The sequence below is a fragment of the Pungitius pungitius genome, chromosome 14 (assembly GCF_949316345.1).
Source record: "Pungitius pungitius chromosome 14, fPunPun2.1, whole genome shotgun sequence".
Lineage (NCBI taxonomy): Eukaryota > Metazoa > Chordata > Actinopteri > Perciformes > Gasterosteidae > Pungitius > Pungitius pungitius.
Genome location: NC_084913.1, coordinates 5,940,677 through 5,963,233, shown reverse-complemented (window position 1 = coordinate 5,963,233; position 22,557 = coordinate 5,940,677). Strand labels below are relative to the sequence as shown.

Below are 22,557 nucleotides of genomic sequence, written 5' to 3'. Positions count from 1 at the left end.
TGATATGTTTGCTTGTGAAAGGCTGGCGCTTAATGAAGCAGTGGCTCAAGTTTTTTTTTTTTTTTTTAATACTCCCTTTCTCCGGCTTTCAGGGCTCTCTCCGGACTTTCCTCCCAGGCCAGAACAATGGTGGGCCCAGGAGCCCAACTTCCCCACAGGCCCCAGCGAGAGGAGTCCGGGGGCTGGCTACTGAGGGAGCTGCTCAGCTTGCCGAAATATGGAGGCGACAGATAAGGTGGCAGCGGCACAGAGAGGCCCTCTCCCATGGGCCCAGGGGGAAATTTGCAGTTATTAAGAGGAAGATGAGAGAGATTAAATGGCTTTTGTACTCATTTTCACAGACTTTTTTTTTATTTTGTATTATTTGGGCTGCCTTCATCTGAGAGATGAAAAAAGTGGTAAATTACTTTTCTTTTTTTCCCCTACTTCATTCAGCAACACGCTGCCTTTGAGAGACAATTCAACATTATTGGGAGTTGTTACATACATAACACATATTTTAGTGCACAAAGTGCAGAAGATATCTCCCCAACTAAGCACAAAAGTAACCTGTTTGGCGATTTTGTTTGAAGTAATGAACAGTATATGAAATATGTACGTACATATGTTGATTCAGCAAGATTTTGTGAGATCTAATCCGTGGAAGATTATTTGTAGACAGAATAATCGATTATATTGAGTTTAATTCAATATTTTTGTTAAAACTTTATTTGAAAGAATTGTTTATCAGACAAATCTTACAGAAAAAATATAAGGTATCTCCTCTCCACTACAATCATTATAGTTCAGTTGCAGCCCTGAAAGATTAAATGCCACATAAATGCAGATTTGTGTTGATTACATTGAGAATACAATACAAGCTCGATATATTTTCCGTTGGACACGCACACATTGCAGGGAAAATACACAAGTTTTGTAACTTATCAGCTGGTTACAAGAGTGTCACGATGCTGGTCCGTGGTACAGTTGATCGTGTAAATAAAAGACTCAAAGCTCCGTATCCCGCATGAACACCGGCGGTGTGACGTGTTGTTTGGCTGCTGCGTCACAGCGAGTCGGAGGCTCCTGATTGGCCGGACGTCAGGGCGGAAGTACGTCGGGTATCCCAGCTGGGCAGAAAAACAAAAACAAGGCAAGCTCCAACTGGTGAGTGCTAAAAAAAAAAGAGAAGACACACACACGCACACACACTGCGGACTCTCTTCCCATTATTACTAAAAAAAAAAACGTCGTGGTGGTGTCTGCGTTTGGCCTCGTGACGCGGTTCCCGCGCTAAACGCGCTTTGACGGGGGTTGTTTTCGCCGATGGCTAACAGGAGGAAGGCGTGTGTCCGCTCAGCCCGTCCTTGTGCACAGCTCACGCGTTTTAGACGCTGTTACGTAACGCGGTCCGCACACGGGCACGCACACCAGCCTTCTTCTGCCACACCGATGCTGCCGCACGGAGCCCCGAGTCGCGGAGCCGCTGTTTCGTGCGTGTGTCCGACGTGCTGACGCTCCAACAAGCGCTTTATTCACAACGCCATTGAAATCGAACAAAGGGGAGCCTCGACGTGATCCTCCACGACGGCACGCCGCCAGACTTAGAGGAGGACAACAACCAACCACACCTGGAGATGACAGACAGATGTGTGTCATCTCCAATGGTCAGGTTGGATCAGGAGAGCTCCTTGTTAGATGTTGCATCAGTTCCAAATCAATTAGACCTTTGACCAAACCCATAGTTATAGATTTCAGTAACGGATAGAAGTGGATATGTGTAATGTTGTGTTGAATTGTAATCTAGAGCACCAAATACCTCAAGATATTTTATCAAATCAAATACTGTCCTAAAATACCCTGCTCATGGATGTCCAATTTCAGTCACAATAAACCAATACACCTGGAGATGTGTTAAAGGGAATGTAATCAGAGTAGAAATGGTAGGGCAACATTTCTGACAATAGACAAATCCCTCTCATGGAAAATATTGTCATATCCCTGTCAGAAAGACATTATTTTAACTCAACGTTTTTGGATTCTCCTTGCATTATATCATCCGAATGTTATTAATCAAGGTCAAAGGGTCTGTCATGTCACCATTAGGTTTCTACCTGTACTGTTCTGGGCCTGCAGTTTTACTAGTTCCCCTCTGAACATCCTTCCAACATGGCCTTGAGTTTCACCGTTGTACTGTGGATCTTTGGTTTCCAGCACCATGATGGACGAGCTCGTGCAGGACCTGGTGTCCGCCCTGGAGCAGACCTCAGAGAAAAACCAGCTGGGGGATCTGTGGGAGGAAATGGTCCTGAGTCCGCTGCACCGGCGCCGGCAGACCCGCCGCCGCCGGGGCCGCAGGCGCTGTCGCGAATCTTCCCTCTACCCGCTGCAGCACAGACGGTGCTGGATCGAGGCCTCCGAGTCCAGTTTGGACGAGACCAAAGGATACAGGGAGAAGACTTCCTCGACGATGGCCGCCGCCGTGGCCAACTCGGACTCTGACGACGTGACTTCGGCCAACCGATGGCGCTCCGTCGCGAGGGGCCCCGTCAGGACTAGGCAGCCCTCCTGGCCGGAGTCCGACTCCTTCACGGAGAGCAACGCGGGCCGTCAGCTCAGGAGGCGGAGGAAGGTCAAGCGCATGAGCTCGGACATCGCGGCGAGGCTGCAGCAGAAGTTGAAGGTCTCTGGCGTGGATAGGAAACGTAGACACAGGCCGCCTCGAATGCAGCGTCTCTCGGTTCCGAAGAACCGGTCCGCCGGTCTCGCGGGAGCGGAGCGGCCGACGGAAGGAGCCCGGATGACGGGAAAGGAGCGCTGGAAGAGAAAGATGGTCAAGGACCACCGGGACGCCGCTGATGAAAACATGTCCGAGGGGTAATGTTAACTTCAAGGGAGAATATCTGTATTCAAACATTTCTCTTGACACACACACACCCACACAGTTAGCCTCTACTTGGAATGACGTTATAAGTAGGAAAAAGTTTTACATTTAATTTACAACGTTGCAACCAGCCAAATGTTAACCCGCCCGCTGTTTAAAAAGTCAGGATTAAAACCATACTGAAAAAGGAGCTAAAAACTCTAAAAGCCCTTTTTACCCTTTAAATGGAAAGTTACCACGGCAGTTAAACCCATAACATAAAAGTCACGGGCATAACTACTATCAGACAGGAGCAATTAAACAAGGCGACATTTAAGATGATCTATACCGCCTGTCTTCATCGAGCCACTTGTCAATATTCAGCGTGTCCTCGACTAAACCGAGGGACAAAAAGTAGCACAATCATACCACTCCACTGTCCAAGTATTGAATGGACATTAAAAATGAATGATAGACTTCATCTCCTACAGCTGAAATGATCACCAGGGATGGATCTTTGATAGTTATGCCTCTGGGCATCCACAAGCTCATTATTTCCTTTTGAGGAATATCGTCACAAATAAATAAGTGACTGGGTGTGGTATTGATTTGTTTTGAGATGAATTCCTTTCTCGGGGCTGGGTAATTAAAGCTTGTCCTGGCCCGATGTCCCGCAGTGTGCCCTCTTCTGCGCATTGTATTTGTAAATGTTGCTGTAGCCGGCACCTGAGAGCGGCATTACGTTATTACGATTCTCCGTGTACTGTGGAATCGAAAAGGACACATTTCAAGTTCCTGTTCCAAAAACACTGACAATTATATTATAATAATGTCCCAGTGGTTTTTGTTGTAAAGAGCAGCAACAAACAATTTTTATCTGCCTAGGTTGATCTAATGTTTTATCTATCAATAATCCTTGGATCTTCCATTCTCAATGTGTTGTCATGCTGCTGCGCAATTTATTTTGCTTGCCGATCCCATTATCTGTTGATCATATAAAACATGGAATAAGAAGACGTCTGAGGTAACCGGTAATGGGACAGACAAGAAGGCTTTAGATCGTCTGGTTTAATTTGCGTTGACCTCCCTAGCCCCTAAACGGTACTTGTTTTCTTACTTTATGGAAAAATCAATAGCCGTTCTGACAGAAAACAGCTCCGGAGAAGAAATAAATGGGAACACCGGAGCACGCTGTCAATCATTTCTCACTTACACGACGCCAACACTCTTGATTGCTGCTCAGTGGACTGCCACACTGCGCTGAGGGCTCAACAATCTAATGGATAAGCTGTAGCGGAGGGAAAGGATACAAACAAAAGGCAACCGCGGTGAGGAGATGACAAAAAAAAAACACACACAGCGCGCACGCTTCGTTTAATGTCAAGACACAGATGCCAACGATGTCTTCTGAAGCGGTCAGATTCCTTTTAGTCTCCGTTTATTACATTAACCCGTTTTCCCATGGAGTGTCTGGTCTTAAAAAAAAAAAAAAAAAAAAAGAACAAAAAAAACCATGCTTCTCCTCAAGGTCACTCCTCGTATGTGCGTACGGAGGTGAGCCTTGCCTCCAGCCACCCGAGTTCAAGGGGAGCAGATGTTGGCAGCTCCAAATTGGGCTCCAAGCATCCCTGATTGGACCTGGCCTGGGCCTGCTGGCAGTAAGGCCACCTGGCTCCCAGGCCGGCCTCACCTGAGTCCCGCGTGGACGCACGCCGCCCCGTCTGCAGCTGTTTAGCTGCAAAAAAAAAAAAAAACAAGCCGATGTGCGTGCCTTTCTCACACTTGGGCGTGTATTCGTGCTGTAATTTGTATTTTGAAAACTCCATGAGGGAATTTTTTTTGGGGGGGGGGAGAGCAGTGCAGCAATTGCCCGAAGTTAATTTCATAAATCTCTGAGACTAATCCAATTACTGCAGCTCGGGGATGGTGGGATAACCTTATAATCAGACGCCCATGGAAGAGGGCATGGATTTGGGTTGGGGTGGTTTGTTTGAAGAGCCCACAGATCCATTGTTATCAGCGCTCCCCCCCCCCCCCCCCCCCACCCCTTCTGTCTCTGCCTCGTCTTTATTCCTCCGCAGAATGAGCCCGGGCTCAATAAATGGCGGCTAGCCTGTAATCTCTGTGCAAACTGGCCTGCCTCTCCCAGGAGCTGAGGATTATATACTAATGATTAGTGCTCATCTGGATACTGTGTTTTGCATCACCTCTTTGGCATGGATTGAAACAATGGGGCCACGTGGGGACTTAAGTTCACCGCTGAAACACTGGAGGGCAGATTTAGTTTTTGCCCTTGCCGTTGTTTCGCCATGGACATATGCTGTTTTGTGTAATTAAGACTTATTTGTGTTCATAGAACCTAAGCCAAAGTAGAATATCTCATGACTGGGATAAGTCCTGTTTTGTGCGTGAGCCACGAGACTCACAAGTACGCACAAAGGGTTTGTCAACTTCTCTTGGCGAAAGGTCACTGCTGAAGAAAGACTCGGCGTTTCTTTTGGTCCTAGGAAAAATGGGGGTTCTCCATTATTCATGCCGCTAATTAGGCAGTACTTAATGCAAACGCTCTCAAATTGGCCCTCTGTGCTGCTCCAAGCGACATCACATTACACCTTTTAATACGGATAAATACTTAATGGGTGTCTCTAATTAATTGTTTATACCTGCGATTCTTTTCAAGCGAAATCCCTCCCAAAAAAAGAAGTATGTGGAAGAAGCTGCCACCCTGCTGGAAATAGTTTACCACCACTGGTTCCTAATCTCTACGAAGGGTTGTAGGACGAAGCATAAAAATGAGCTGTTTTGGTGTTGCGAGCTCCAGATGTGTCCAGCGGTGGGGGTACGGCTGAGCCGAGGCCCGGGGAATCAGTCCGGGGGAAGGGGCCGAAGGGGCGGGTTGAAGGGTGGAGTAACGGTCCAGGCCTGCTCGACGAGGCATCCAGACATCCTCCAGAGGCCCCGCTGCCTCCCACATCTGCTCCGTGTGGAGGGCGAGGGGAGATGATGCAGGACCATCTGGCCAGGAAGCCACGCAGGCTGGACGGACGTTTTTTTTTTTTTTTTCCAGATCCTCCCGTCACTTAGAGGCCTCTGCAGTATGGCAAAGCGCCGTATCAGCGCTGATCTGAACCTCCAGCTTGCTCCTAAAAGCAAGGTCAGCAATGAGAAACAAGAAGGGAAATGCAACGCAATCAAGAGCACAAGTTGCCCCCTCTTTTCTTTTCACGGTTGAATGTGACAAAATGTACGAAGATCAGGTCATGAATATATGAAAGGACTATAGTTGAACCTTTATCCGGATGAAATTTTACATTGTTTAAGTGAAACAACTGGAGACGTTGAGATAGTTTAGTAAAGTTTGTTGGTGAATAATCTCTCCGGTCCAATGCATTTTAGAAAGCTGCCGTGGTGGTCGCAGGAGGATCCCTAATTTAATATTCATGTTAAAATTGTGTGCTTGACAAAGTCAGCAACGACCGCATTGTCAGAGAGAGGAAATGCTTTTTTTCTCTCCCTCCATCTGTGTCACTTCTCCCCCCCCCCCCCCCCTCCCCGGATCCCCCCCTCCATGACCTTGGAGTGTCTGGAGGTCTCGGTTGAAGGTGGCTGAGGTGTGAAAAAGCCAGAGGAACCCAGGGTGGTCTGGGGCAGCAGGGAGGGGGGGGGTGGGGGGGCTCAAAGGGTGTGCAGGAATTGCAACAGGGGTTTGCCCCGGGGGTGTGCAGAGGAGCGGTGCCGGAGCGGCCCCGGCAGTAGGCAGCGGCAGCGGCAGCCCACGCAGCAGATGTCGGCCAGTTGTTGTGTGGAAGCTGCCGGTCTGTGTGTCGCTCTGTGCACGGGGCACACCCAGAGGGGCGGCAGGGGGGGAGGGGGGAGGGGGGAGGGGGCCGGGGAATGTGTTTCGTTCTCCTGTCATCCTCCACAACGCAGGCCAGATTAGATTGGAGCTGACAGCGGAGGATATTCAATTAGATTGTGCATGTCACTCAGTGGCTTCGATCAGAGCCTCCCCTCGTGCCTTTGTGTTTGCTATCGCAACGAGGGAGAACACCGCACAGTCCGTCTTCCTGTGTCATTTCCATTTATGTCGACCTCTAGCTCCGGACTCCTCCATTATTCCGTATTATTCAACGCTACATGTTCCATTTTGACATTAAAGGGGCATGCACGTCTTTGATTGACACTGTGCACTTTCCAGATGCTCTGGTGTCGTTTGACCCAAACAGCCCGTTCGGGTTTGAAAATGACGATTCAAAGCAAGAGTTCCTCATCCTCAAACATCGTTGACATTAAACAAACAGGACCCGGTGGTGATCGTTAGCATGTGACGTTGTTCTTCTTCTCTTTGCAGGGAAACCAGCAGCACGTGCAGCAGTGACCCCGGCCTGTTCACCAATGACGAGGGAAGACAAGGTATCACAACATCAATACGGTTAATACACCCTGAGATCTATAAAACAGCTTCATCACTTATTGCAGTTCAATTTAGTAAGTAAGAAACGCTGGATCTCATTTTGTGTATTCGGGGGGGTTAACACACAAAGTGTTGATGAGTCGTCAGATCTGGAGAACAAACCCGTTCTCGACTCTGAGGGAATTCTGGGCCGAGAGAGGGAGGTTTCCGCACCACGGGCCGGGTTGCTGGGCACCCAGGCGACTCTAATAAGACGTTGTCATGTCGTGTTAATGAGCGCTGAAGCCTTTGCTAATCTCATTAGCCGCGGTGGGGACAGGCGGCCTCTGATTTAACAGTTGTCACTACACCTTGACTGTGAGAGGCATGGATCCGCCGTCGGCCTTTGCTGACTGACAGGCGTGAGAAGAGCTCGCCGTCTGGGGACGGGACCGCCGATGTCTGGTCGGTGTGTAATTAAAGGAGCGCGTTACCCTAAAAAGAGGCAAAAGCGCTCGAGCTGCTTTGCTTTTTAACCAAAGGGAATGTTTAAAAACGGTTCTCCGGAGTCAAAGTGCACATTCAACAAAGCAAAAGGAATTCCACAGCGGTGGCGCCTTGCGTAATCGCACACGGCATCGCACAGCAGGCCCCCCGCGACTGACGCCGCGTCCCGTCCCCCCCCCCCTACGTGCGCAGGCGACGACGAGCAGAGCGACTGGTTCTTCGAGGGCGACTGCGGCGTCGGGAAGGGCGTCGCCGGCCTGCTGCCCGGCTGGGAGCCGGACAGCCAGCCGCCCCTCGACGACAACCGGCCCTCGCCTACTTTCCTGCAACCGGCGCGGCCCTCTCAGAGAGGTGGGGGGAAACACAAACTCTCACCAACGTTGGTGTCTTTTTTTTTTTTTTTAGAGCCTTTTTTGTTTTTGTTGTCTGAACGTGCCGTTTGCCTGTTGCAGGGTATCCGTGTCGTTCCCCTCGAGGGCCTGGCTCCGCCGCCTGCTGCGTTCGGAAGGACAGGAGGCGGCTTCCCAGCAAGGTTTGAGCATGAGACGCCTCCCGTCTTCGGCTGGTTGACACAGTCGCACGCCACTCGTGGCCTTTTGTGTTTTGACGGTGCAGCTCTTGTGTCTTACAGGGCGGCGGCGTGCCGGTGTTTGTAGAGAGACTGCGGCACTTCTCGCAAGATCCTTACCAGAGAGAGTGAGATCCACTGGTCAAAACGCTGTGAAATTGTTGCGTAACTCTGGTGTTATTGTGCCCCTGGTGATTTTACTTCATTATCTCCTTTTAGTCTTTGGCTGCCTTCTGTTGGAAAACGAGACCGATGCCAGGTGCGTTGCAAAATCAGCGCTTTTGAACCTTTTTTCGTTTCCAGTTTGACTTTAATGGTGAAAAACTAAGCAAGTTATTGGTGCTTTCAATTTCCAGTTGAGCCCGTTGTGCCCATTACCAGTGTGTCCACTTGACATGATGTCAGAGAGCTCCCATCTCCGATGTTCCACTTCAAACTGCAGAAACAGGTAATTGACGCCTCGTGTTGAATATTGGGCCTGTTGGGGACACCACGGCGTGTTTTTTTTTTTTTCCATCAACGCTCAATATATTGATGCACAAAGTGTATGGTTGTTTCATTTTAAACAAATCCGTTACGGAGCATAGGTCGCTGTTAACTAAAGTGATCTTTGTTAAGACGATGCCTCAGAGACTTTATGGGAGTTAATTAATTGCCGCATAAATCAGTGAATTCGAGGGATGTTCAATGTTGCAATACACCGTGGGAGGATTTCGTCTGATGCGTATTCTTTGTTGTTGTAAACAATACACAACGCGCATATTTCCGTGTCCGTGCTGCACATCCATCCGATGCGTTGTGTTGTCTTTGGCTTTACGTCCTCACTGCTCGGCCTCTCGTGGGTTAAAGAAAATGACCACTACAACAGTAAAACCCCAATTTTGAGACGTATTGAATTGGTGAATTTGGTGTAAACTTACATGAAACTAATTTAGTTTTGGTGTCAAAATGCAGACGTTTTTATTAAAGCCTTTTGGTTAAATTCAATTAAGTAGTACACTATGCTTATGTGCAATGCATGAGCAAATACACTATTCCTTTTGTTTGCCAAAAGTAATTTACAGACAAAAGAAATCTATCGTTTGCCCTCCTACGCAGGGATGTGACTTATGTGTGAGGTCAGTCGGCCCCAAACAGAACATTTCTGTGGATCCCGGGACAAAGTCTGAGCTGAACTGAGAATAAACTGCGATGCAGCAATACTTAAAATCAACAGCATTCAAGGTCAGCGTTTCCAAAGAGAGAAATGCTATGTGTTGACATAGTTGTAATGCAGATTCCAGATCCTGCATTAATGGGACCAGGCGAAAAAATAAAATAAAGGTTTATCCAAAGGATCTTTGTCAAAGCATCACAGCGCTCCCAGTCATCCCTGGAACCGTTGGAACTGCATGGGGGACAGTTGAGAAGCCGCGTAGCCCCCCCCCCCCTCCGGCCTCGAGTCCGTGGGACTCCTCATTGTATTGTTTCCACTCTTGCCTATTTATGGTGCATTCCTAATTTTGTTTCACACACACACACACACACACACACACACTCTTCTTCCTCCCGCTCTCTTGGGTTGTTTCACAGAGCGCCCCGGCACTCCTTGATGAGGGGCAAAAACACGACTGCTATGAAAAGCCCCCGACTTCTTAGGGCTTTCTTTTCTAAACTGGCCCTTTCTTCTCCACCTGAAAGGTTCCTTCAGATTCCAGTTTGAGGCATTGTGAATACTAATTTCTCTCTATTAAAAAGCCCTCATATCCCTGCCATGCTCTCATTTGAATGGCGGACTCAGGGGAGACCTCTTAATTCCTTTATAGAGGGATTCAAGACCCTTCACTTCAAAAAGTATAAATCATACTCCCAAATGAATGAGGGAGAGAGAGAGGGGGGAGAGGGGAGGGGGGGGGGGTTGACGAGAGGGGCTTCTGATGTGTCCCGTCGGACGGCACAAGCTGAATCTCCCTCCCCCGGGCCGCTCAAATCCACTCTCCAGTGAGACGGTCGCCGTGTCCTCGCGGCCCGGCTCGGCACGCGCGGCCACCGCCGCTCACTTCCCCCCAAAGCGCACGCACACGCACACAAGAGCACGCCCGTCAAGTTGCACGGGTTGTTTTGCATGACAATGAGCGACGCCATCATTGCTCGTGCCTGCTCTGAACAAACTCTGGACGAAAAAAAAAAAAAAGGGGCCACTCCTGGTATCACTTCAGTGTATTTTCCTTTCTTTTCGAGCGTCTTACGGGAATGATCGATTTCTAGCGCAAAGACGCCCCCCCCACTGCCCCCCCACTGCCCCCCCCCCCCACTCTCCCTACATCTGACTTTTCTTTGTATCCAAACACCCTTGAGAGAAAAGTGATTTCTCTCCGTGGGAAGAGAGCCGCATTAATCTTTGCACCGCGGCCCGGTTAGAAACGATACTGTATTAACAAAAGGTGCCGCCTTCTGTTTTTGGGAGCGAAGTTGACGTTTCGACAATCACGGATTTGATGCTGAGCGATAAGAGGCGGCGTGCGGTTGCATGCTGTTTATCCTTTTAGCGCTTTTGTGGGATTTGGCCGTAATGCTCGAGGCCTCGATGCATAAAACGGCCTCCCAGCTGATCCGAGCTTTTATCCATCCACTTATTTATCCCTCAACGACGCCCGCGCTGTGAGATAAGTCGTCGTCTTTCACCACTCCCGTCCCAGTTTTCGTTTTAATTGTGAGATCTCGGTGTCAGCAGTTAGTATATTGGTGTGAGTGGCCTATTGATTATTGATTTGGAGCTATTGATTATGTTCCCAGGAGACCCTAATCCTTTCTGATTCATTTGAATACCTCTATTAATCTTGAGATCCTCCTCGCAGCCGAAGCGCCGTGTACCCTAATGAAAATAGATGGCCATTTTGTAACTGCGGCTCCTCGCTCCTCTTTTGATTTATTCGTTTTAATTGATGTATTTGCTTTTGGATGTGGGCTCCAAAATTACAATTGACCCTGTGTCAGTGCTGTTTTATTCTGTCCCCTCAGGGACTGCGCTGCATTTAAAAGTGTCTCAGATGACCCGAAGCATCCATCTCAGATACTTTTTGCTCGGTGTCCTTGTGTCTTTGATAGAATCGAGTTGTTGGCAGTCTTCTTTACACATTACTTGTTTTTTCCTTGCTCATTGCCTCGAAGTCAAGCTTTGTTTTTGTGTATTTAGGGACAAAACAACTGGCTAACATCTGTCGCGCTGCTTAAACTGATGAAGTAACAGATGTTAAGTAATAAAAGAAAAACAGTGTTGCACATATTCTTTTCATTTTTTTAACCACTTCTCTCATTTTTTACACTGAGCCACGTAACGCGCTCATTAAAAGCCTTCGGGTTGTGCTCTGAGATGAGTGGTGGTGTTTTGCGTTGGTTAATGAGCCAGCTGATGGCCTTCTCATGTTTGATCAGCATTGTGCCGGGTGTCTCGGTGGGCTCCCGGCGCCCCCCCGCCCCCCCCCCCCCCCCTCCCCCTGAGCGGCTGTGGCCCCTCGGGCCCTCGGGTGCCTCGGCGTAGTGAGGGAAGGGACGGAATGGGACGGACCTTTCGGCACATTAGGACCAAGCGCATCGGGGTATTACTTTTAATGCCGCGGCCGCGCTTCGTGAAGTGACGCCACGTTGTTAAACGGGGGGGGGGATCGATTTTGGAATTAAAAAGTTAGTTTGCAAAGATTTATTGTGGGGAGTTCAATGCCTGAGCTCTTTATCAGCAGCGCAAATGGCTGGTTATGTGCTGTCCGACAGAGGTGCGATTGAGGGATCGATAGGCGCGTGATTTACTAACTGGAGTACAGGTAATCAATAAGTATAAAAGTAAATGAAATATGCATTACTGGGATTTTATTAGAGCGAGGTAGCGGCGAGAGAATAACGGTCAAGCCATTTATTTTTATATCTATTGATTATACAACATAGAGACTCCGCTCAAAGCGGCGCGCGGCGCGCCGCCACCGCACACCCGTCATGTGATTTATGTGCTGAGGTCATGGAACAGGCTGCCTGTTAAAAGGCTGCCCTGACGGGGGGGGGGGGGCCTTATTGTAGCACGTGCCTGTTAGCCTAGTGGGCTTCATGCAGTGCAACAAGAGCCGCTGACTGGCTAACAAGGAGCTCTCATCAGTTTGAACCTTCCTCAACACGCCGGCAGTTACAATGCCTGCCTACGTTTAGTTTGTTCTTCTTTGTTGTTGATTACGTCCTCTCCCCGAGACGCACGCTCGCTCTGATCAACACACAGAACACAGAAGTGGAGTTTTCTGTCATGTCCAAGGGGAGCACTGACTGCCCTTTCAATCCGTCCCCCTCCTCTTTGGTACAAACATACACAGCCCCCCCCCCCCCCCGCCCCCTCACCTCCCACCACTCCCCCTCCTCCAAACCCTCCAGAGTGATGGAACGGACCTTGACCTTAACTTTACATCTTTGAAGTCAGGGCTATTAAGCTTGTCGGGAGGGGGGGGGGGGGGGGGGGGGCTTTTCCTATTTCAGAGCTCCTGACATATGACACAGGAGCCATAGAGCAGGTGTAATTTGTTTATGTGGACTGTGCAATGACTGAGCCACATGCACCCAACCCCCCCCACCCCACCCCCCCATCAGATATTCTCCACGGTGAAAATACGTATTAATGAAGAAAAATTAAGATGTCGCAAAATATAGAGACTAAATGTAAGCTGCTGTGTTTGCAAACACGCCTCGCTGGCCTTCTATTGACTTTTGTGAAATGTATTAGATTTCTACGTGTTTAGGTGTATTGCTGCGTCATCAAATTGTGAGTAACGTTTGCTCTCTCTATCTGTGCCCCCCCCCCCCCCCCCCCCCCCCCAGGCAGACCAATGTCTCCTTTGCATATCAGTCCTGCAGTGACATCAGGAGGAGGAGGACAACGGAGGCTGTGTCCGTCACAACATCAGGTATCGGCCTCCACACGTCCTGATGAACCTTTTACGTTTGCTGCCTTACACTAGCAGTAGAATAGATAAATAAATAAAAATAAAGACACTTTTTATTGAGATAAAACCGGTTTTGATCCGTTGCAATGAAGGTGTACAGAGCCCATTTCTGTGTGCGTGACTTCTTCAAGTTGATCACCACGAGAAGATTCGCGCCCAGAGGATGAGTCTCAATGACTTTGGTGATGAAAGTGTTGCCATTAAATAAGCTACAGACTTCCATGCCCCCCCCCCCCCCCTCCCCCCCCCTCAAGATATACTTCAGTTCTGGAAGTTTCCGATTAAAATGACCACCACCACCGGGGGTCAAACCCTTCATTTACCGCAGTCGACACTAACATGAAAAATGCATTAATGATGCTTTATTGACGTTATTAGCAAAAATGAGAAGATGAGAGAGATATTTTCTCTCTGAGCTGAGGGTGGTGATAATAACTGTGCTGATTAAAAAGTGTTGGGAGCAGAAAGTATCCGATTTGGTTATTAGCGAGTATGGAAATGAAATTATTGATATTAGTGAAAGTGCTATTCCAGAAGGTTTGAATCATTGCACCTCAGCAACCAGCTCTTCTCACCACATGTGCCCACCAAGACCTAACAATGGAAAAGGAGAGTGGAACGAGAGAGGGGAGGGGGGGGCGTACTGGTTACTTCCTGCCCAAACGTATACAATGGCTATACAACGCCGGTTTGGGGAAGCTAGGATTTCAAAAATAAAAACGCAGGCCTCTCTCTGTGTTTCATGTGTGATATTTGGTGGCTTAACAACCGAGGGACGTGTACAGGTGGACCTGGTACCTGGTTTGGTGTGGAGTGGGCACAGAGCAGCAGGCAGAAGCTGCCTTTTTTCATTGAGAGTCACGGCTCGGGGGCCTCGTGTCTTTGCCGGATCTGAAATCTGAATTGGTTCGTCCACCCTTTTTTTTTTTCTTCTCCCTGTTTGACTCCCTCAGAACGCCGTTTGTCATTTGAATAACAAACGCCGGTGGGTTCCTGATTTAGTGAGGGGTGCAGGCCTCTGATTTATATTAATATTGTCGCAGAGCGCCCCGTCCCAGGATCCATCATTCATTTGGATAAAAGAGGTGGAATTTAAAAACAGCCACTGCTTTACTTGAATACATATGGCATCCATTTACTGCACTGAGTGATGGAATGGCCGGCAGTTCTGTCCTTCACCTGCCCAGCGCCGAGCCACTTCCCATAGAGGTACAAACCCCTGGCCTGCAAGGAGCGAGGCGCATGCCTCAATTCCTCCACAGTTAACCGACCCACGATCTATTGTAGGTGGGGGGGGGAAAAAAGATATAATAGTTATAATCTCCAGCAAAAGAAAAAAAGGGAATAGCGCTGTTAGTTTCACCCATTTTTAAAAAAAATAGAGATCCTTTAAATTGCTCTTGGATGTTTCACTGTGTCTTTTGGATGAAGCACCTGAAAGGTGATCCGTTCCTGTGCCAATCAGGGAGTCTCTGATTGGCACAACCCCCCCTCCCCCCCCTGCCCCCCTTTGGTGTTTTCCTGCATCCTTGAGTCCAGTGCCCCCCTGTCCACCGTGATTTATCACGCGTCCCCATGTCGTCCAATGTCAGTTTTCTGCAGCTGCGACTGCTCTGTATAAATCTTTACTTTGTCAGCCTGCCGCGTCTCTCTCTCTCTCTCTCTCTCTCTCTCTCTCTCTCTCTCTCTCTCTCTCTCTCTCTCTCTCTCTCTCTCCTCGCTAATCTCACCAGCGGCCACGAGATGCACCCCCCCCCCCCCCCCCCCCCCCCCCGCCGTGACAAGCCTTCACGCGCGCGCATTTTGGTTTGCGGGCCGCTGTGTGACACCAATGTGTTCGGGAGACTAAATCCGATTTAGTGATTTGTTGACGGGAGTTGTTCTCGGGTTAACATCTTGTTTGCATGGAAGGATTGTTCACTGCGTTTAGGAGGGAGCGAGAGCGGGGCGCGTCGCTCTCAGCGAAGGCGACAGCCGGTGTCTTTGTCCGAGGGCGGCCGGAGGAAGTGGATTGTTGTGTGTGTTAGTGGTTGATTTGAAGCTCTGTAATCAGGAGTGAAAATGGTCTGCGGCCCGAGGTGTCTTCCAGGTCTCCGTGGGGAATTACTGAGGCGGTACCCAGCTGTTGCTTTGTCTTCTTTCTTTACCCTTTTAGCACTGCAGTGGAAGTGCGGGAGCAGGTAGTGAACAAAAAAAAAAAAGAAGAAGAAAAGAAACAACAACTTATCAAGCCCGGGTATCTGTTTGGATTAGACGGCCGCTCCATTTCTCAGCCGTAAATTGGCCATTTTCTCCTTTTCTCACCACCATCCGTTCAACAATCCAACTCTATATATAACAACTCCACGCTAGATGAAGAACAAAGCAGGCCAGCTTTCTGTTACACCTATATGGTTATAATAAAAAATGCAGATTGAAACTTGAAATAACTTGAATTATTACTCCACAGATTTTTGGAGTATTATTCTAGAGGCAAAGATGAATCCGTACAGATCCAGAAGCATCTTAACAGCCTTGGCTGGTGTCACACAGACTAATTCATTACTGCGACTTTACTCCTCCCCTGCTGTCTCCCACTGTATAATGCCCTTCATATTTATCCCCATAGAGGGATGATGGTAATAAAAACCAAACATGATCTCGTGCCGTGCGCCTAATGTCACCTGTCAGCGATGGCCAGGCCGCGAAGTTGGTTGGATCAACCTCGTCAGCCTGTCGGCGCCCTATCCGTGTACGTCGAAAAGTGCCACACACACGTCCCCCCCCCCCCCCCTCGCGGAGGCCCCTCGGTCAGCCCGGGCCGCCTCTCCTCTCCTCTCCCCTCCGTCTCCACGCGTCTCCTTGCCCGAGCAAGACGGGCCCGCCCGCTTTGACGGATCACCTGCGTCCGAGGCCCGCCGTGTTCCTGCCCGGCGGTCCGGCCCCCCTCTCATTAATGCCCGGGCTGGTGCGAGGGGCCGCGTGGCAGCACAAGACAAATAACGCCACCGCTCAGCCATCACTTCTGCTGACAGAAATGCAGCCCACCGCACTATTTCGCCCTCTCCGGCTCCACTCCGCACCCTGCTCGCGTCCTTCAAAAAAAAAAAAAAAACTCTCCGTCTCCACCTGCACCTGCCTGCGACCGCTTCAACCAAACTTTTAACGCTGATTTTGTCGCTGTCGCTGGAGGCCGAGCTTAACGCTCGAAACCCACACACGTTGACGTAGTGTAACCATTTGGGATTTTTTTTTAGTAGCTCGGTCTTGCAGAGGCTTCTTTACTCGCCACTTGTGTGCAAACCTTTTTCACCGAGACGTCTGATTTTGAATTTCTGATTTGTTTCTTTTTTCTTTGTGTGTGTGTGTGTGTGTGTGTGTGTGTGTGTGTGTGTGGGCGAGAGAGATAAGGAGTGAGGGAGCAGGAGAGAGAAACAGAAATGGCTAATCATTAAAGGGCTATTCAGCCCTGTTCATTTAAGTGTGGGAATCAGCAGGTCCATTACTGTCAATGTGTAATTAGCTGATTAATAAACACAGGGAAGGGGAGTGCTCCAAGAAGGCCCGTAATGATTGTTTTCAGAGAGCATCACATGAGAGCTTATTAACGTGGCGAGATGCTTCCATTCAACGTCCCTTTATCGCCCACAATAGATGCATGTAGTGTAATTCTCCCATTGACAGAAAACCATTGCGTTGTAATGGTTTTATCGACCTTGGTGTGAAATCCAGCTGGATGCAAATCTATCTTACAAATTAGCGTATCGTTTATTTAGAATGTTCATTATTCACATTCTGGATTTTCAAATAGTTTGTTTTGTACACGTTCCTTTACAAATATTCTAATATTTCAATCCCATGTAGTAAGTGAATGCGCTATTTAATTACCTACGTAAAAAACGTTAGCATAAGTACTGTACTTTCAAACTACTTCAATTTTATGCTACTTCATACCTTTATACATTAAACACATGCAATGTATTGTTAAATACTTTTTGTTTTTGTGACTCCCTATATATAGCCACGATTATGTTTTAGAGTCTAATAAAATATTTCCCCTTCTTCCCGTATCCCATTAAACATCTCACAACCCTTCCGATTCATCATTGACACTATTTCTACCTGCTGTGGATTTTTTGGTGTTAAATACTCAGCTTTTCAAACTTCTGCTCTCTTCCTCACAATGTTAAAATGTGTATGAAAAGGGTTATCCGTGACCTTGACCTTGACCTAGGGCAGAGGCTCTGAATGTTTGGTATTCCCTGTGCATGTCAACACACTCACAGACTAAATGTTCCCAGAAATTATCGTGTTTCTGTCAAACGTAAAAAAAAACCCTGATATTTTGATCCAAGCCTTGGACTGTGTTTATCCCCAGTGTTTGGTTTGAAACTCAGGCAACGGGTTAGTCATCGTCCCCTCAAGAAATATTAATCAATTATCTTGCCCGCTGGATCAGTTTGGGGAAGAAGTCATCTGGAAAGAGGCACAAGCAGATATAATGGGAAGGAGCAAAAGCACCTGCCAGTGAATGCTGTAATGGTTAATCCTCCGAGACAGCCCAGAGCCACAATGTCACTTCCAGTTCCCTTGTCCTCTGCTCTGGGACTGCATCGCAAATGTAATGTGTGACCGCCCCTTAACTTTTTTCGGGGAAATCTATACGGAGATATATTTGTCCAGCAGGGTTCGGGGAGGGCAGTTGTTCAAAAGTTCCTCTGTCTTTTGGTCCCCTTTTCTCTTCCCGATCAGGCTTTCTCCTTCCCAGAGAGAAAACGCTTTAAAGGTGAGAAAGAGGGATCTTTTAAAAAGGAAGAACGTGTGATGAATGAAGTTAAAAAACATACAGCTTCTTACACTGCATAACTCAAGATGGGGGGGGGGGGGGGGGGTTTAAGCCATAGAAGCAGCACAGATTGGCCTTTTAATAACCATGTCCACAAGTCATATGGGGCCAAATTGGATTTGGCTCACTTGACCAAAACCTCATTAATATTTAACCTATTTGAAGAGGATTGCTTCAAAGTTGTATTTTAATACACCTAAAACGTGATCCACGAGTCATGGACCGAATTACGCTTTTATTTCTCGAGACGCTGTCCATTGAAACGGTTCCCGGGAAAATGTGACCCACGTGAGTGTTTGTTCTCGATGCCGCGTTACATCCACGCCGATGTCTCTCTCTCTCTTTTTTCTCCGCAGCCAGCGGCACATTTCACAAGGATCACCGGAGAACCGAGGCACGCGGGGGCAGTAACGCCTCAACCCTCGAGGCCGTGGCACCAAGTGCGCCGGGTTCACTGAGTCTCTCTTTTCTCCGGAGGGACCACGAGGAACCGGAATAGGGCCGGACGGGAGCACCTCGGCGACGAAGGGGAAAAAGCTATTGTGCCAGAGAATTCCAAAGGCCAAAACGCCTCTCACAAACTTTATAACAACCCCCCCCCCCCACCCGCCTCACAAAAGCACGTCATTACTCCTCAAATCAGCATGTTACCGCTAAATCCAGTCTTCCCAGTAGTATAATAAGCATGACAAATGTTAATGCAATCAAGCCTTGTTAAGCCCTCCGCCATCTCCTCAAAAGCAGCTTCTTCAAGAGGCTCCTCGTTTGACTCCAGACTGGACGGCTCCTCCTGTTTCCACGCACGGCCTCCGGGCCACCTGCCACCACCCAGCCCCAACAATCACGCCCCGCGCCGCGCCGCCTGTCAGCGGGAACACCGGCCCGACAGCGGCTGGGGCGTGCAGCACCGGAGCGTCGCAGCGGTTTGGCGTGCAGCACCCGAGCGTCGCGGCGGTTTGGCCACCGCCGCCGCCGCATGCTGCTACAGGGGGTTGGAGAGAGGCGACCGCTGGTGGGGGGTGGGGGGGGAGCCGCACAAAGTGCAGGCCTCCTATTAGCATGGGTTTGAAAAGCTACGGCGCGTGGTGCTCATTAGCACCACACACGGGGGAGTGTGGACCGCCTCTGTTCCCTTCAGCCCTCCTTCCATATTCAAATCCCCCCCCCCCCAGACCCCCCCCCCCCCAAATCGGCTGTGTTTGAACGGGTGTTTTTCAGTGGTGGTGGTTGAGCTGCTTCTGGGGCCAGCTGGAGACCTGTTGGAGACGGTACCCCATGCGTCTCCACCTACCCTGGGGGTGTACATTGCTCCACCTACATCGGCATCAGATGCATTAAAAGATCAATGGCAGCATATAGTGGGATGAAACACACTTCTCGCCAAGCTGGTAAACAAGGAGTATTTTCCGTCACCTTTTTTGACAAATGCCTAAAATCCTCATTTGAAATCTTCCCTGCACTAAAGAACATATTCATTTTTTAATAATAATTACAAAGGAGTGAAATGAGCCGCATTAACACCAGCTTCATTTCCCTGTCTTTTTCAGAAACTTTAAAGCCTTATCGAAGAGAAGAATCGCATTTAGTGGGATGAGATTTCCCAATTAACGTGAGTTATACGTCTGCAATAATCCATCTGAGAAAGCTTTATGTGATCATGTTGGCCACGGATGACATTTATAAATGCTGTGTGTGCACACTCATCTAAATGGACGCCTCACACACCAGATCCTGCCTCGGGGAATCAGTCAAAATGAGGCACAGCCCCCCCCCCCCTCCCCCCCCACGCAGCGCTGCATGGTCCCCTCTTCCTGCAGCTTGACCAAGGAGCCCAGCAGCACCTTGGGCTCTTCCCACACCGGGAACACATGCTCCACACTGAATAAATTGATAGTTGAAATTAAAAAAAAGAATCTTTTGATAAATACAATGGTGGCTTCTTTAAGACAGCGCCCCCCCCCCCCCCCCCCCCCGGACACGTCGACAAGTATTGACTGCAGTGTTTTTTAAGGAGAGCTCGCTTGCGGTTGCTCTATCCGTCAATGTGTGTCCTGGTACCAAGGACAGCTGAGATGCAGAAATCCCCCCCCCCCCCCCCCCCCCCCTTCCTCTCTGGTAATTAGCACTCACCCTGACGACGTCCCGGCCACACTGTATGCCCCAAAATGTGCTTCCAATGGCCAGGAAGTGTGTGTGTGTGTGGGGCGGGGGGGTTGGGTGGCTTCCGTGCAGCCAGTCAATTGCCCTGTTACAGTTAAGGAATCCAGCAGGCTGGTCCCACTCATATTTCATCCCAGGTAAAGATTAGCTGTCAGGCCCATGGGAGATGTATTGATCTGTTTTCCTTTTTCCGCCAGCAATCACCTGACAAAGGCACCTAGGAGGCGAGTGAATGAGTGATGCCGGGTCCGTCTGCTTTCGGCGCATGGCGGCTCCTGGTGTCCACCGATGGGTGGAGAGGTGTTGAGGAGGGGGAGAGATAATGCAGTCATAAACTCTGTTTGAACCTCCGCCGTATGCATGCGGGGCAGAACTCAGTGCCCCCCCCCCCCCCCCTCCCGGGTCACAGGTCAGTGGGGGAATCTGCTTTTTCTTTTGGCTCCTTTCTGGTCGGTGGCGTTTTTTTTTTTTATTTCTTTCTTTTTAGCTCGTAGTGGCGCTAAAAAGAGGCTCTCTGGTTCCTGCTGACAAATGGACGCTGCGAGTCGACTCGCGTTGGGTTTCGAAATGAAATCTGCAAACCTGCATTAGCAATTATCAATTTATTCAACATGATCTGGTGTTTTTTGGCAGCTCAAAGTATTTATGTGTTTGCCTTGTTCGGTGGAATACCAGACCTGATTTCATCTATGAATCCATGTACCGCACTGTGTAAAATGTGTATTATTTATGATGTGATGCATAATTACAGGTCCATTAATTGAGGATTTAGGCACGAGGACAATTTCATGATCGATAGTAGTGTAGATATGTCTCGATTTTTTTTTTTTTCACTGTCGTATTTTTGAAATGTCATTTACAAGGACTTAAAAAGATCTCCCTGATATCAGGGCTCTAAGGCAGCTATCCACATTTGACACGTGGTACAAACAGCATCTTATCGCGTGGGCTGTTATCTTCATATTTAATAGCAACGGAGGCCTGCTTAATTGCTTGCGAACGATCTGAAGAGGATTACTCCTCCCGCTCTGTGTCACTAGATGTGAGAGAGACGTTCAATCAAACCCGCAGCGCAGTGTTTATGCAGCAGGTTTTGTGTCCAAACAAGTGTCAGAGTGAAGTGGATAACTTTGGAATACACTGTGTATGAATGTTATTATGCGTTAGAAGCTGTATTAAGAAGTAGTAGTTCTCCATGTGTCATTTATGTATTCAGAATTATATAAATGGGATTTAAAAAGAGACAATGTGATGTCATTTTTCCATGTCATACGTATTCATAAAAAAAAAAAAAAAACATTTGTATTGATCTGCGAATGTCACAGTCACAGAATATTGTACGGACCTAAACCGCCGGTCACCAGGATGCCCCGAAGTGTTTTTCATGGGACGCTGACATCGTTCTCACCTTGTGAGTCCGTGAGGTCGGAAAAACACACACACAGCAGAACACTGTGTGTGTAGTTTGGGTGAAAAAGACGGCGGATTTTAAGTATAATCCAAGTTAGGCCTTGAATTAAATTACATTTGAGATATTTCATGATTTGGCACTATTTCATCTTCTTTTTATTTGTGGTCTAACAGCATTGATCTTGGGTGCCTAAGATCTCAGATTGTTTTTGCCAACCACTGCTTCGTTATATTGTGGAGATGGCAATAAAAAAGTTGAAATTTCTTCTTCCATTCTTTTATGGCATAGACTTAAAATTACATTCTTATGACCTATTGTAACTTTTTTAAATACACCTTCTTTGGTATTTGTATGACATAGTATACTATTAAAAGTTTAAAGACGTTTCTATCACATACTAAAGGAGGACTTTTTATGTCAGTCATACTATGACATTGTTAAGTAACTGTACTCCGATATCTCAGACTGCATTTTTATGTAATATTAAATTCCTCTGTATTACATTGTTCATAACTTACATTACTGTGACAATTTATGACATGCGTCACTATGACATTTTTATTACATACTTTACTATGATTAAGACGCGCAGTAACACAAAGTTTTAGTAAAATAAAATTCATACTATATTATTTTCAGCCATATTTAATATAAAATAATTTAAAACCAGTTATAAGTTAAATATATTAGCAATTCTTTGACTTTTAAATCGCGTACGTAGTACTTTTTTTGACCGATGCCTTTTTTGAGACATTATAGAAAATCAACACATTGTAGTATAATTTTTTACGACCAAGAAACAACTATATCTGATGTAGTAAAGAAAAACAACGAGGCTTTGAGCTAAATATTTACTGTAGTCATATTTGCTCACAATGTTTTTTTTGTTTTTC

General features: G+C 47.9%; 1 protein-coding gene across 3 annotated transcripts; it reads left to right on the top strand.

Annotated features, from left to right (window-relative positions):
* Window positions 1-748: 748 nt before the first annotated feature.
* LOC119227594 (G patch domain-containing protein 2-like) lies at window positions 749-21,977 on the top strand. Of its 3 annotated transcripts, XR_005121364.2 has the most exons (12): window positions 750-1,146; window positions 2,194-2,856; window positions 7,194-7,255; window positions 7,935-8,093; window positions 8,195-8,274; window positions 8,374-8,438; window positions 8,530-8,569; window positions 8,667-8,758; window positions 13,144-13,229; window positions 18,450-19,481; window positions 19,641-19,702; window positions 20,451-21,970. XR_005121364.2 is itself a non-coding variant. In XM_037486508.2 (10 exons), the coding sequence occupies exons 2-10, from the start codon at window positions 2,198-2,200 to the stop codon at window positions 18,590-18,592; spliced, it is 1,386 nt and encodes a 461-aa protein (XP_037342405.2). In that variant the 5' UTR covers window positions 750-1,146; window positions 2,194-2,197; the 3' UTR covers window positions 18,593-21,976. The 3 variants fall into 3 exon arrangements, 2 of the variants coding, with proteins under 2 accessions (XP_062413215.1, XP_037342405.2); XM_037486508.2 differs by having other exon boundaries at window positions 18,450-21,976; XM_062557231.1 differs by lacking the exon at window positions 7,935-8,093 and having other exon boundaries at window positions 749-1,146; window positions 18,450-21,977.
* The last annotated feature ends 580 nt before the right edge of the window (window positions 21,978-22,557 follow it).

What these genes read in the sequence shown, in the direction of transcription:
- LOC119227594 (XM_037486508.2), top strand. Translation starts at nt 2,198, where the DNA reads ATGATGGACGAGCTCGTGCAGGACCTGGTGTCCGCCCTGGAGCAGACC. An exon ending in CAATGACGAGGGAAGACAAG is followed by an intron (nt 7,256 to 7,934) that starts GTATCACAACAT and finishes CTACGTGCGCAG; the next exon opens with GCGACGACGAGCAGAGCGAC. An exon ending in CAAGATCCTTACCAGAGAGA is followed by an intron (nt 8,439 to 8,529) that starts GTGAGATCCACT and finishes ATCTCCTTTTAG; the next exon opens with TCTTTGGCTGCCTTCTGTTG.